The sequence below is a fragment of the Oryx dammah genome, unplaced genomic scaffold (assembly GCF_014754425.2).
Source record: "Oryx dammah isolate SB20612 unplaced genomic scaffold, SCBI_Odam_1.1 HiC_scaffold_12, whole genome shotgun sequence".
NCBI classification, from domain to species: Eukaryota; Metazoa; Chordata; class Mammalia; order Artiodactyla; family Bovidae; genus Oryx; species Oryx dammah.
Genome location: NW_024070196.1, coordinates 15476869 through 15490125, shown reverse-complemented (window position 1 = coordinate 15490125; position 13257 = coordinate 15476869). Strand labels below are relative to the sequence as shown.

General features: G+C 37.1%; 1 protein-coding gene across 4 annotated transcripts in view; it reads right to left on the bottom strand.

Moving 5' to 3' along the window:
• Positions 1 to 13257, bottom strand: part of INPP4B (inositol polyphosphate-4-phosphatase type II B) — a 704914-nt gene that overhangs the window by 177749 nt on the left and 513908 nt on the right. For all 4 annotated transcript variants that reach the window (XM_040250456.1, XM_040250457.1, XM_040250454.1 and 1 more), the window contains 2 exons: positions 11329 to 11459; positions 10868 to 10972 (listed from right to left, as the gene is read on the bottom strand). In XM_040250456.1, the coding sequence (XP_040106390.1) occupies positions 10868 to 10972; positions 11329 to 11459 (236 nt within the window). The remainder of the gene's footprint in view (positions 1 to 10867; positions 10973 to 11328; positions 11460 to 13257) is intronic.

The following is a 13257-nucleotide window of genomic DNA, read 5'->3' as shown; positions in this document are numbered from 1 at the left end:
AACCGCCAACACTAAATTCTTGTCCACTTTCACTTATCTGATGAGAAACTTGAGGACCTTGAGTAGTTGTCTGCCTCATCTAAAGTCTTAAAGACCTTATACCCAGGGATTTCTGACTTCTAACCCAGGAACGGAGAGTGAACAGTTTAAGTTACTGACTGGACTCTAAGTCCGCAGCTGCATATAACAGCTCTGCTAGGTAAAAGTTGTGCAACACTGGGAAAAGTATATAATCTCTCTATGCCATGGTTCTTCTGCTAGAAAACAGAGTGGGAAGTAGTTACAAGAAGTTAGCATTCAATAAGTACTATCTATGATTATTTTCCCTATAGAAAGAAATGTACACCCGTGGTGGATTCATGTCAATGTATGGCAAAACCACTACAGAATTGTAAAGTAAAATTAAAAATAAATTAAAAAAATTAAAAAAAAGAAAGAAATCCTATCAATTAAGCATAGAAGGCTGATATTTTAACTTTAGCTATTTCTCTAAAAAAAACAAAATTTTTAGTCTGAAAAGGAAAGTGATAGTGAGGCTCAATCTTCTGAATAAGATCAGTTTGTGCATCAATTTAAACTACTTGTGGGTGGCGAGGGGGGCATGATGCTGCAAAGAGTTACACTAAATTTCTGCTAAAACCTGGGTGATCAGCAACAACAACAATATTCCAAAGTGACTAAAAACACGTGGATAACACATGTCCGATCAAGCACAAATTATATACATTCCAAACTCAATTTTCCAAAAGAGATGTCTATGATTTTTATTAGATCCAAGAAAACTTGTGGCTTCTCCAACACCACCCAACAAGGAGAGGAAGGATGAGGAAAGTCAATATCTGAGGGAAGAGAGCAGTTTTTGTTTTGCTTTTAAGAGAGAAGTTTTAATTGATGGAGATTAACCTATGGAAAATTCTTAAAGAGATGGGAGTACCAGACCACCTTAACGGCCTCCTGCAAAACCTGTATGCAGGTCAAGAAGCAACAGTCAGAACCGGACATGGAACAACAGACTGGTTCCAAACTGGGAAAGGAGTATCTCAAGGCTGTATATTGTCACCCAGGTTGTTTAACTTATATGCATAGTACATTATGCAAAACACTGGGCTGGATGAAACACAAGCTGGAATCAAGATTACAGGGAGAAATATAAGTAACCTCACATGTGCAAATGATACCATTCTTATGGCAGAAAGTGAAGAGGAACTAAAGAGCCTTTTGATAAAGGTGAAAGAGAGTGAAAAAGCTGACTTAAAACTCAACATTCAAAAAAATTAAATCATGGCATCTGGTCCCATCACTTCATGGCAAATAGATGGTGAAACAATGGAAACAGTGACAGACTTTATTTTCTTGAGTTCCAAAATCACTGCAGATTGTGACTGCAGCCATGAAATTAAAAGGCACTTGCTCCTTGGAAGAAAAATTACGACAAGCTTAGACAGCATATTAAAAATCAGAGACATTACTGACAAAGATCTGTCTCATAAAGTGAAAGTAAAGTCGCTCAGTTGTGTCCGACTCTTTACTACCCCATGGACTGTAGTCTACCAGGCTCCTCCACCCATGGGATTTTCCAGGCAAGAATACTGGAGTGGGTACCCATTTCCTTCTCCAGGAGATCTTCCCGACCCAGGGATTGAACCTGGGTCTCTCGCATTGTAGGCAGACGCTTTACCATCTGAGCCACCAGGAAAGTAAAGGTAAAAGCTATATCTAGTAAAAGTTATGATTTCTCCAGTAGTCACGTACAGGTCTGAGAGTTGGACCATAAAGAAGGCTAAGCACCAAAGAATTGATGCTTCTGAACTGTGGTGTTGGAGAAGACTCTTGAGAGTCCCATGGACTGCAAGGAGATCCACCCAGTTCACCCTAAAGGAGATCAGTCCTGAATATTCATTGGAAGGACTAACGCTGAAGCTGAAGCTCTAATCCTTTGGCCACCTGACATGAACAGCTGCCCCATTAGAAAAGACCCTGATGCTGGGAAAGATTTGAAGGCAGGAGAAGGGGACAATAGGGGACGAGGTGTTTGGATGGCATCACTGACTCAACGGACATGAGTCTGAGCAAGCACCGTGAAGGACAGGGAAGCCTGGTGTGCTACAGTCCATGGGTGAGAAACAACTGAACAACTGAACAACAACAACAACAACAAAACTGACTTACTTTTGCAAAATTTGCAAAACTATCTGTGACTGCAAACACGTTGCTAAGGCCCCTTTTAGGGTCTTTTAAAGAAGCCCATGCATATGAAAGGGCTTGAACCTAAGCTTTGTTAGCTTCATGGAGAATCTGTCTCTTCAATTTATCCATAGTTTCAGGCATCCTCTGAAGCTACTTTCTAGGAACAGAAACTTTTTCTTTATTCATCCATCTCACTGAAATGTTGGGAATCCTAATCACCCATGTAGGAACTAAGAGACTTGGAAACAGTAGATAAAGGAAGAGAACCAAGTGACTCAAATACTCTCCACTCCCAAAAAAGCCAATTATTTATCTTTAAATCTAAATGAAAAAACTAGCATTCTTTAAAATTCATCTATAGTTAAGAACCTCCAAAGTTATGAACAAGGTTTTTCATATCCAAAATTCTGACTTTTACTCTTTTCTATTCTATTTTCTATGTATGAACTTATCTCTTTTAGGATTTTAACACTATATTTTTACAGAAGCCTATAAAATCTCCATCTCTGGCTAGATCTGACTTCTTCCACACTAAATTAACCAGTTCCTAGCTTGTCTTATGAACATCTCTGAGTGTCAGCCAGCTATTAAACTTAACTTGTTCTGGCTTAAAAAACAACACAAAACTCTTAGAAAACGTGTATTTTATATATTCAGATTTTATAAAGATAAATTATTACAAAACGTATTAGTGATAAACTGATACAGCAATTATGGAGAACAATAGGGAGATTCCTTTAAAAACTAAAAATAGAACTACTCTGTGATCCAGCAATCCCACTCCTGGGCATATACCCAGAGAGAACCATAATTTCCGAAGACACATGCACCCCAGTGTTCACTGCAGCACTGCTCACAAGAGCTGTGAGAGGGAAGCAACCTCAACAGAGGAATGGATAAAGAAAATCTGGTGCACACATACAAAGAAATATTACGCAGCCATAAAAGGAACAAAATAGGGTCATTTGAAGTGCCATAGATGTACCTAGAGAGTGTCATACAGAGTGAAGTAAGTCAGAAAGAGAAACACAAATATTGACTATTAACGCATACATGTGGAATTGAGATGAATGGTATAGATGATTTTATTTGCAAGCCAGAAATAGAGACACAGACATAGAGGACAAATGTATAGACACAAGGGAAACAGGAGGGATGGGATGAATTTTGAGACTGGAACTGATTTATATACAATATTGACAGTATGTATAGAAACTATGGTATAGATGACTAACGAGAAGCTACTGCATTGCTCAGGGAACTCTACTCATTGCTCTGTGGTGACCTAAACAGGAAGGAAATCCAAAGAAGAGGAGGTAAACATATATACATATGTAAGGATTCATTTCGTCATAGAAACTAACACAACATTGTAAAGCAACTGTACTCCAATAAAATTTAATTTAAAAATAAAACAAAATGGAAAAGTGTTATATATTCTAAAATGCTCACTGAAGACAACAATACGTGAACCATGAACTTCCTGATGTTCAAGCTGGTTTTAGAAAAGGCAGAGGAACCAGAGATCAAATTGCCAACATCCACTGGATCATCAAAAAAGCAAGAGAGTTCCAGAAAAACATCTATTTCTGCTTTATTGACTGTGCCAAAGCCTCTGACTATGTGGATCACAATAAACTGTGGAAAATTCTGAGAGAGATGGGAATACCAGACCACCTGATCTGCCTCTTGAGAAATTTGTATACAGGTCAGGAAGCAGCAGTTAGAACTGGACATGGAACAACAGACTGGTTCCAAATAGGAAAAGGAGTACGTCAAGGCTGTATATTGTCACCCTGCTTATTTAACTTCTATGCAGAGTACATCATGAGAAACACAAGCTGGAATCAAGATTGTCAGGAGAAATATCAATAACCTCAGATATGCAGATGACACCACCCTTATGGCAGAAAGTGAAGAGGAACTAAAAAGCCTCTTGATGAAAGTGAAAGTGCAGAGTGAAAAAGCTGGCCTAAAGCTCAACATTCAGAAAACTAAGATCATGGCATCCGGTCCCATCACTTCATGGGAAATAGATGGGGAAACAGTGGAAACAGTGTCAGACTATACTTTGGGGGGCTCCAAAATCACTGTGGATGGTGACTGCAGCCATGAAATTAAAAGACGCTTACTCCTTGGAAGGAAAGTTATGACCAACCTAGATAGCATATTCAAAAGCAGAGACATTACTTTTCCAACTAAGGTCCGTCTAGCCAAGGCTATGGTTTTTCCAGTGGTCATGTATGGATGTGAGAGTTGGACTGTGAAGAAGGCTGAGCACCAAAGATTTGATGCTTTTGAACTGTGGTGTTGGAGAAGACTCCTGAAAGTCCCTTGGACTGCAAGGAGATCCAACCAGTCCATTCTGAAGGAGATCAGCCCTGGGATTTCTTTGGAGGGAATGATGCTAAAGCTGAAACTCCAGTACTTTGGCCACCTCATGCGAAGAGTTGACTAATTGGAAAAGACTCTGATGCTGGGAGAGATTGGGGGCAGGAGGAGAAGGGGATGACAGAGGAAGAGATGGCTGGATGGTATCACGGACTCGATGGACGTGAATCTGAGTGAACTCTGGGAGTTGGTGATGGACAGGGAGGCCTGGCGTGCTGTGATTCATGGGGTCGCAGAGAGTCGGACATGACTGAGCGACTGAACTGAACTGAAGTCAGTTATTCATTCTATTCAACAGCATATATTAAATATATCCTAGGAGCAGTTTTATTCTTTCAAATTTAGTTAGAGTTAGTTGCAACTGATTGTTTTTCTCTAGCAAAAATCACATATACAAAAAAAGAATCAATCAAAACATAAAAATTCTAAAATAATCTGATCAGTGATATTTGTCTCATTTAAGATGTTCCTCATTTTATCCTCCTTATATTATCTTTTGTGATATGAATAGCCCTTAACTTTCAGATTTTTGGTACTGAGACAATTATAAACATATAGATGGGCATTTTATTTTATAGGAAAGTTAAGCATTTTATAGGAAAAAAGTTTTCATTTTATAGGAAAAAAGTTAAACTTTTATAGGAAAGTTATTTTATATAAATGTTATAAAATCGTGTCCTCTTTTAAAAAAATAATATGCATATTTTCTGTGATATTTTTTATTTCAAAACTTCCTTGGCTTTAGGAAAATGTATCTCATGCACCACATAGGGAAAGTGGAGTTCAAGCTATTGAGTCTCCTTAGGCTAAAGATACTAGGTTGTTTGAAATCTAATAATAGGGCTGCCTTATATACCCTTTTAAAAGTCACTTATTAATAAAAGGAGATAATAAGTCTGTTTTTTCCCAGAAGATCTCTTTCAAATTCCTGCAACTATAAAAATAGTGCTGATGAAAACAAAAGAAAAAATGTAGACCTGCTGATCTCATTTCAAGGAAAAATTTAAACACAAACCTTGACTTTAAAATGGCCCACAAAATGAATTGGGTATGAATCACAGGACAATAGGGAATTTTAAGGGAAATCTGTTTCAAAATAGTCCGAGCATGTTGGCATCACCATTAAATACATCTACAAGATAATTGTGCTTCATTGATAAGGTGATATACCCAGGCTCTTGAGATACAGAAATCAGGGAGCTTTTAATAGCTCCTCCTGCGTAGAGATTAGAAGAGTAAGGGGCAGAAAAGTCAACTGGCTCATCCATATTAAACAGTAAATCCAGGCAGATATTGCACCTGATTCCAACTGCAGCTTTACAGTATAATATAGTAGTTTCTTTCTTTTTTCCTTTCTTTCTCTTTTCCCTTCATTTCTTCCCTCCTTTCCTTCTTTTCTTCCTTCCTCCATTTCTTTTCTATGTGCTATATACTATTACATATGTATAACATATAAAATAACTTAAACATAGAATATCACAAGAATCCATAATGCATAACATTCACGACTATATTTCTATGAAAGGAAAATATACTGGAGAGGGAAACTGTCTTCATTTTAAGGATTTATGTTATTGTAGTCAAAGCTGCTAAGATCCCTATAGTGGTGGCTATTCTATTTGCTGCATTTAAGCAATGGATAAGGATGAAAAATTAACTTAATGGGTCTGGGGCCACCTGAAGTTAAATGAAGGTTATTTCATTTGTCAGTATGAGACATTACAACATTAGTTCTGCTCAGTTACTTGTTTCAAGAGCTAGACATTAGCCTAGTCTTTAGTGAATCTGCCTGCTACTGTTTGCAAAACTACCTCTCCAAAAATAGCAGATAGATTAATCAAATGTGGATAGATGCAATTTACTAATGGTAAGAATGAAAATAGATGTAGACTATATCCAAATAATTCACCAGTGAAATACCAAGGCTTGGCTAATCTTACTTGCATCATTACCTTGCAAAATGTTGTCTGTAATTCAGCTAAACATTGAAATCAGCAACTATAGATCTTAAGTACACTTAACTATGATTCATTTAATCTGCTATTAAAAATATGCTATATAAGTAGAAAATTTGATTGACTACATTTATAACTTTTAAACATTATACTTTACAAATAAAGATAATCAAAGCACAGAAAGGTTATGAATTTGGTTAAACTAGGAAAAGTAAGGGGTAGAGCCCCCAGAAGTCAGTCAAGTTTTTAATTTCTATGATAATATAGATTTGGTGATCTGGTCTATAAAGCACCTAATGTAACTGAATTTCAACTCAAAATAATGTTTAAAATTATTAAAACATATATATTTTAACACATACAAATTTTATATTTAATGTTATATGTAGGACATGCATGATAGATAGATAGATAGATAGATAGATAGATAGATAGATAGATAGATAGGTAGATAGATATATGATATGTGAGTAGCCTTGGGGGAAAATTTATATGTAACAGAATTCAGTACTTTCAGATTAATTTTTGGGTGTTAGATCTCTAGTCCTTTTGCACATTTTTTTCTCAGGTGTTCAAAGGAAATCAGTCTTTCTGAAAACATGTGAAAAACTCTCTAGTTGATGACTTGTACCCTAGTTCTCTCGCCTGCCAACGCAAGAGACACAGGAGAGTCCAATCCCTGCATTAAGAAGATCCCCTGAAGGAAGAAATGGTAATCCACTCCAGTATTCCTGCCTGGAAAATTCCTTGGGCAGAGGAGCCTGGCTGGCTACACTCCTTAGGGTTGCAAAGAGTTGGACATGAGTTAGTGACTGAGCATGCACACCATAGTTCTGTAACTTCAAAATCTAGCTTTATCTACTGTTTGGTATTTGTCATCATAAATAAGAAATTCTTTTATTATGGGTTGAATTGTGCCCACCCTCCCCTCAAAAAGGTATTTTAGAATATTACCTTAATTGGAAATAAGGTTTTCACAGATGCAATCAAGTTGAAATAAGGTCATTAGAGCAGGTCCTAATCCAACAGGACCTAATCCAGTATGTCCTTAAAGGGGACATTTGGACATTGAAGCAGACACAGAAGATGATATAAAGACATAAAGGGGAACAACATGCAAAGACTGAGGATCAGGTGATATATCAAAAAGAAAAATAAGAAAGCTAAAGATTAAGCTAAGATTAAGTTTCAGAGGAAGCATGGCTCTGCTAACACCTTGATTTTCGACTCCCAGCCTCCAGACTGTGAGTAATTACATTTCTGCTGTTTATGACTCCCGCTTGGTGGTACTTGTTATGGCAGCTGTAGGAAACTGATACATATCTCACTAAACTAATCAGAAGACATTTAGTTTGCTTTTTCAAATGTCTTTATGTTAGTTGTCAGTTCCTTTTACACTGCAGAAACAACAATTAAATAATTAAATGTCTTGTAGCATACCAGTTCACTCTAGTCTGTTTTCAGATATTAACCTGGGAAAAAACAGCATAATGTAAATGGTTCTTTTGTTTTTAAGAAGTAAGTAGAATGTAAAAGTCTACTTAGCTAATAATTTCCCTTTGTATACTGGAAGTATTTTAAGGATCATCACCAAATATTTGAACAGATATTTAAGTATAAATTCATATCAATTTGTCTCCAGCAGACATGGTTTAATGATACTGCTATCCATCCATAGCTGTAACGTGAGTTATTATTTTCTCTCTTATTTTTATTCCATCATGGAACTTGCAAGTGATTTTTCCAAAATGCCTCTCTAAATCGTTGTTTCTCTAAATCTGGCTACTTTTTTGGTTGACGATTTCAATGTGTCTTCAGTTCAATTCAGTTCGTTGCTCAGTCGTGTCCGACTCTTTGTGACCCCATGAATCACAGCACGCCGGGCCTCCCTGTCCATCACCAACTCCCGGAGTTCACCCAAACTCACGTGCATCGAGTCACTGATGCCATCCAGCCATCTCTTCCTCTGTCGATCCCTTCTCCTTCTGCCCCCAATCCCTCCCAGCATCAGGGTCTTTTCCAATGAGTCAACTCTGCATGAGGTGGCTTAATAAGCTCTAAACTGATCACTTTCCTCCAATTTTAACTGTCATGAAAAAACTGACAATCTGCTTTGTTCCAGTGATGGCAACTATTGCATGTATCACAAAATCTATTATTGTTGATTCCATATGTTTTATATGCTCTAGCTCACTTAATCAGGACAGGAGCAACACTGCTTAGAAAGATTAAATAACAGGCTTAAGGTCAAACATAAAGTGGTAAAGCTGAAATTCTGTTCTACTACAAAATATATAAACTTGCTACTTTATCATAAAAGTCTCTTCATATTGGCTATTTGAAAAAAAAATCATGTTGGTTGCCAGATAGATTTTGAATGTCCTAGCTTCTTTATGACTTTGTTTTTGATGATTTTTAAAAACCATTAGATGATGTTATGTTCAAATTATTAATAGATACAAGTAACCAAGGAAGAGCTTCTAAAGGCCTTAGGGCCAATCAGTCTTGCTTTTAATTCAGTGCTTTCATTTGACATAATTTTTGGTGAACAGGATGCATGTTAAAATTTCAGATACTTGATAAGGTATATTATAATGCAATTATAATTGAACACAAATAATCAATATAATTATAATATATTTATAATACAACAATGGGCTTCCCTGGTGATTCAGCTGGTAAAGAATCCGCCTGCAATGAGGGAGATCTGGGTTGGATCCCTGGGTTGGGAAGATCCCCCGGAGAAGGGAACAGCTACCCATTCCAGTATCCTGGCTTGGAGAATCCCATGGACTGTATAGTCCAGGGGTTCACAAAGAGTTGGACAGGACTGAACAACTTTTACTCACAGCAATAATACAATCATATGTCAGAATGATTTTAATTACGTTTGAACTTGTATGTTAGCTGGTTGTGTATAGACAATCAGTATGCACAAACTTATACAAATTTTTTTGATTACAAAACTTTAGGTAATTTTAAAGCAGACAGATTTCATTTTAACTTTTAAAAAAGCCTAATCTATTTTGAACTGTGGTGTTGGAGAAGACTCTTGTTGGAGTCTCGTGGACTGCAAGGAGATCCAACCAGTCCATCTCAAAGGAAATCAGTCCTGAATCTTCATTGGAAGGACTGATACTGAAGGTGAAACTCCAATACTTTGGCCACCTGATACGCAGAACTGACTCATTTGAAAAGACCCTGATGCTGGGAAAGATTGAAGGCAGGAGAAGAAAGGGATGACAGAGGATGAGATGGCTGGACGGCATCACTAACTTGATGGACATGAGTTTGAGGAAGCTCCGGGAGCTGGTAAGGGACAGGGAAGCCTGGCGTGCCGCAGTCCATGGGGTCACAAAAAGTCAGACATGACTGAGCAACTGAACTGAATGAACCTCTCTGTTGTGACGATGGCTGCAAAATTGTGTGTTAGAATACTTCTTTAGATGCATCTGTGAATGACTATGTGCATGTTTGTATGTATATGTTGACAGACTTAGCATGAAAGATTGACAATCTAAAGGAATTTTTGGCTATCTGTGAGGATGAGTAGGAGGACCATAGAATTTATTATTCACACAGAGAGAGCTTTGAGAGGTAATGGGTGTGGATGGCATCATTAACAAAGCTGCTGGACAAACATCATGATATGGTCCTTTTGCTGATAAATAGTGGCAGATGGCTCCCCCAAATATTCACAAAATATGATATGGCAGTAAGTTAAAGAAAAAGGGAGATGAGAAGAAAACTTAAAATATATTTTATACTGAGAAATGGCAAGGAATTACGTAGCAGCAACATCTTATTATTCACTCTAGAGCTATTTAAGTATGTTATGAAAATATATATATTTTCTTGAAAAATGTATCTCAAAACTGAGTACATCAAAATACTCTACCACTTTCTGATAAATCCACTTCTCCTAGAGAAGGAGGTGATCCTGTTGATGGTCACCACTAAGTCAGAGAAACAGTCTGTCAGTCCACCTTCGGACTTTGGTTTCTCAGGGTAGATACAAAATGAACCAGTCTTGTTTCACCTTTTTTTCTAATTCAAATAGTAGCACAATGGGTAGCTATTTAGGAATTGCTGAAAATACTTAAGGAAGCTAACACTTATTTTGTATAGTTACTGGCAACTCAGTTCAGACACCATATTTACAATGAAAATATAATGGTTTCTTTCACAGTGTTTCAGGGCATTATCAGCTTCAACTGTTTCCTCTTCATCTTTGTATAACTGCTAGAATTTTAAATTCCTCCGAGAGTCAAGCCATTTAAAGAAATACACACCAACATGATTTGTCCGTTTGAAAAATAATACTATATCCCTACCTTTCAAGTGAGGGCTGTGTACGTGCATTCTTTGCAGATGTAGATTTATTGGAACAAATTCTAATGTTTTTTCTCCTTTGCTGCTGCTTGATTTGAAAGAGGACCCTAGGTGGAAAAAAATCGAACCTCGTTAGTAAATAAGTATGTGCATGTGTGTGTGCGTGCACAAACAGGTGTTGAAAAGTCCATCTGATGTAAAAGTTCAGAAGAAAAATATTTCCTGCATGAGCTGCTTTTTTTTCCCCTCAGAAATTTAATTAAAAAAATTCTGTTACCCCTAGAATGATGTCACGAGGGAAAATAGTATAATTTTTTCTTCTTTGCTTTTCATGCCAAGATGGTAGAGTTGAACATAAAAAAATGTTGGCTTTTCTACATTCATAATAATACTTATGATTGCTTTCACATAACATACATGAAATTCATTTCACTTTGAATATGTGAAGTCATTGATTTCACACCTGTTTCCTTGCTGAGTTCTGTCAGAATGTCTTGGTACATATTCACCATTTGATCACAGTGAGTAAGGACGTTTTTTCGTAGATTGTCCCAGTGTGGAGAAAGCTCACCAAGTTCTTTTAGCTCCTGGTTTCTGTTAAGTATGGAAAAGAAGAGAAAATACTGATTTTTATCTTAAATCCACCCATACAAAATGCTTTATCAGGGTTGCCAAACTAATTGACTGACCATCCCTTTCAGGAAAACTTTGTGTTTATTAGGAAAAAAATCATTTTAACATGAAGATATGAATCGTTTAGCCCACACAAAAATTAAAATTTCTGTATGCTTAGTAACTTCAGTCATGTCTGACTCTGCAACCCTATGGACCGTAGCCCGCCAGGCTCCTCTGTCCATTGGATTTTCCAGGCAAGAAGAATTGATGCTTTGAACTGTGGTATTGCAGAAGACTCTTGAGAGTCCCTTGGACTGCAAGGAGATCCAGCCAGTCCATCCTAAAGATCAGTCCTGGATGTTCATTGGAAGGACAGATGCTGAAGCTGAAACTCCAGTACTTTGGCCACCTCATGCGAAGAGTTGACTCACTGGAAAAGACTCTGATGGTGGGAGGGATTGGGGGCAGGAGGAGAAGGGGACGACAGAGGATGAGATGCCTGGATGGCATCACAGACTTGATGGATGTGAGTCTGAGTGAACTCCGGGAGTTGGTGATAGACAGGGAGGCCTGGTGTGCTGCGATTCATGAGGTCGCAAAGAATTGGACACGACTGAGCGACTGAACTGAACTGAACTGATATTGGAGTGGGCTACCATGCCCTCCTCCAGAGGATCTTTCTGACCTGGGGATTGAACCTGCATCTTCTGCATTGCAGGTGGGTTCTTTACCACTGAGTTACCAGGGAAGCCCATATTTCTATATATCAAGAAACAAAACATTTTTAATTTATTGATAAAAATTTCACAAAGATGACAAAGACTTACTACCCTTAATATATAGAGAGGCCATTCAGCTTTCTTTTTAAAAAAATCATACTAAACCTCAATAGAAAAATAACTAAATTCTAGGCTTTGACTATTCAAAATAAAATAATCTGGAACGAGCTATCTAACCTGTATAATATAGCTGTAATTCTTTTAAAGACCATAAATAGTATGATCAAGTATGATTTTATTGGTCTTAATTTCTGCCAAGGACAATTTAAGTAAATACTATATGCCTATATTTTGTCCCATCTTTATCAAAAGACCTAATCAAGTCATCTAGGTTTTAATTATTAACTTTTATCTAATTCTCTACCCTTTAGCCAAGTTAATTTAAATCATCTGAATGCCTTTTAAAGTTATAATGATAAATGATTTAATATGCTGCTTGGTTAGATTTCTCATTCATTTCTGTAACCTTTTACCAACAACATTTTCATGAGGCTAATTTAACCAGCAATAATGAACCATCTTTGCTATTTTGGCTGTGAAACATGCTAAATACCAAGCTAATAAATTCAGAAGATGTAGAATCTTTAACATCCTGTTAAATGCAAGAATAATGGATGGTGTGCAAAAATGTGACTTGCTTTCAAATGCTTGTAGCTGCTTTTGCTTTGTTTCAGCAGGAATGCAATATAGTATTGCTGTATCTTCCACCTGAGGTCTTTATAATTTCTGTGAACATTAATCTCAGTCTCAACTTTTCCATAGATTAGCTTTCATCACACAACATTCACAGAAGTAATTAATCAATGGACAATTAGAGTAAAGGAAGTTCATGACAGAAGGGGGATTAGGAGGGAAGGTTGAAGAATTAGAGAGTCAAGTTCTCTGTGGACTCAGATGACAGGGTGTTCAAATTCAGGACAAAGTAGCAACAACCAAAACAAACACATAATTTAAAAAGCTGAAGATATCCAAGTCTAGAAGAACTCAGGTGATTAGGT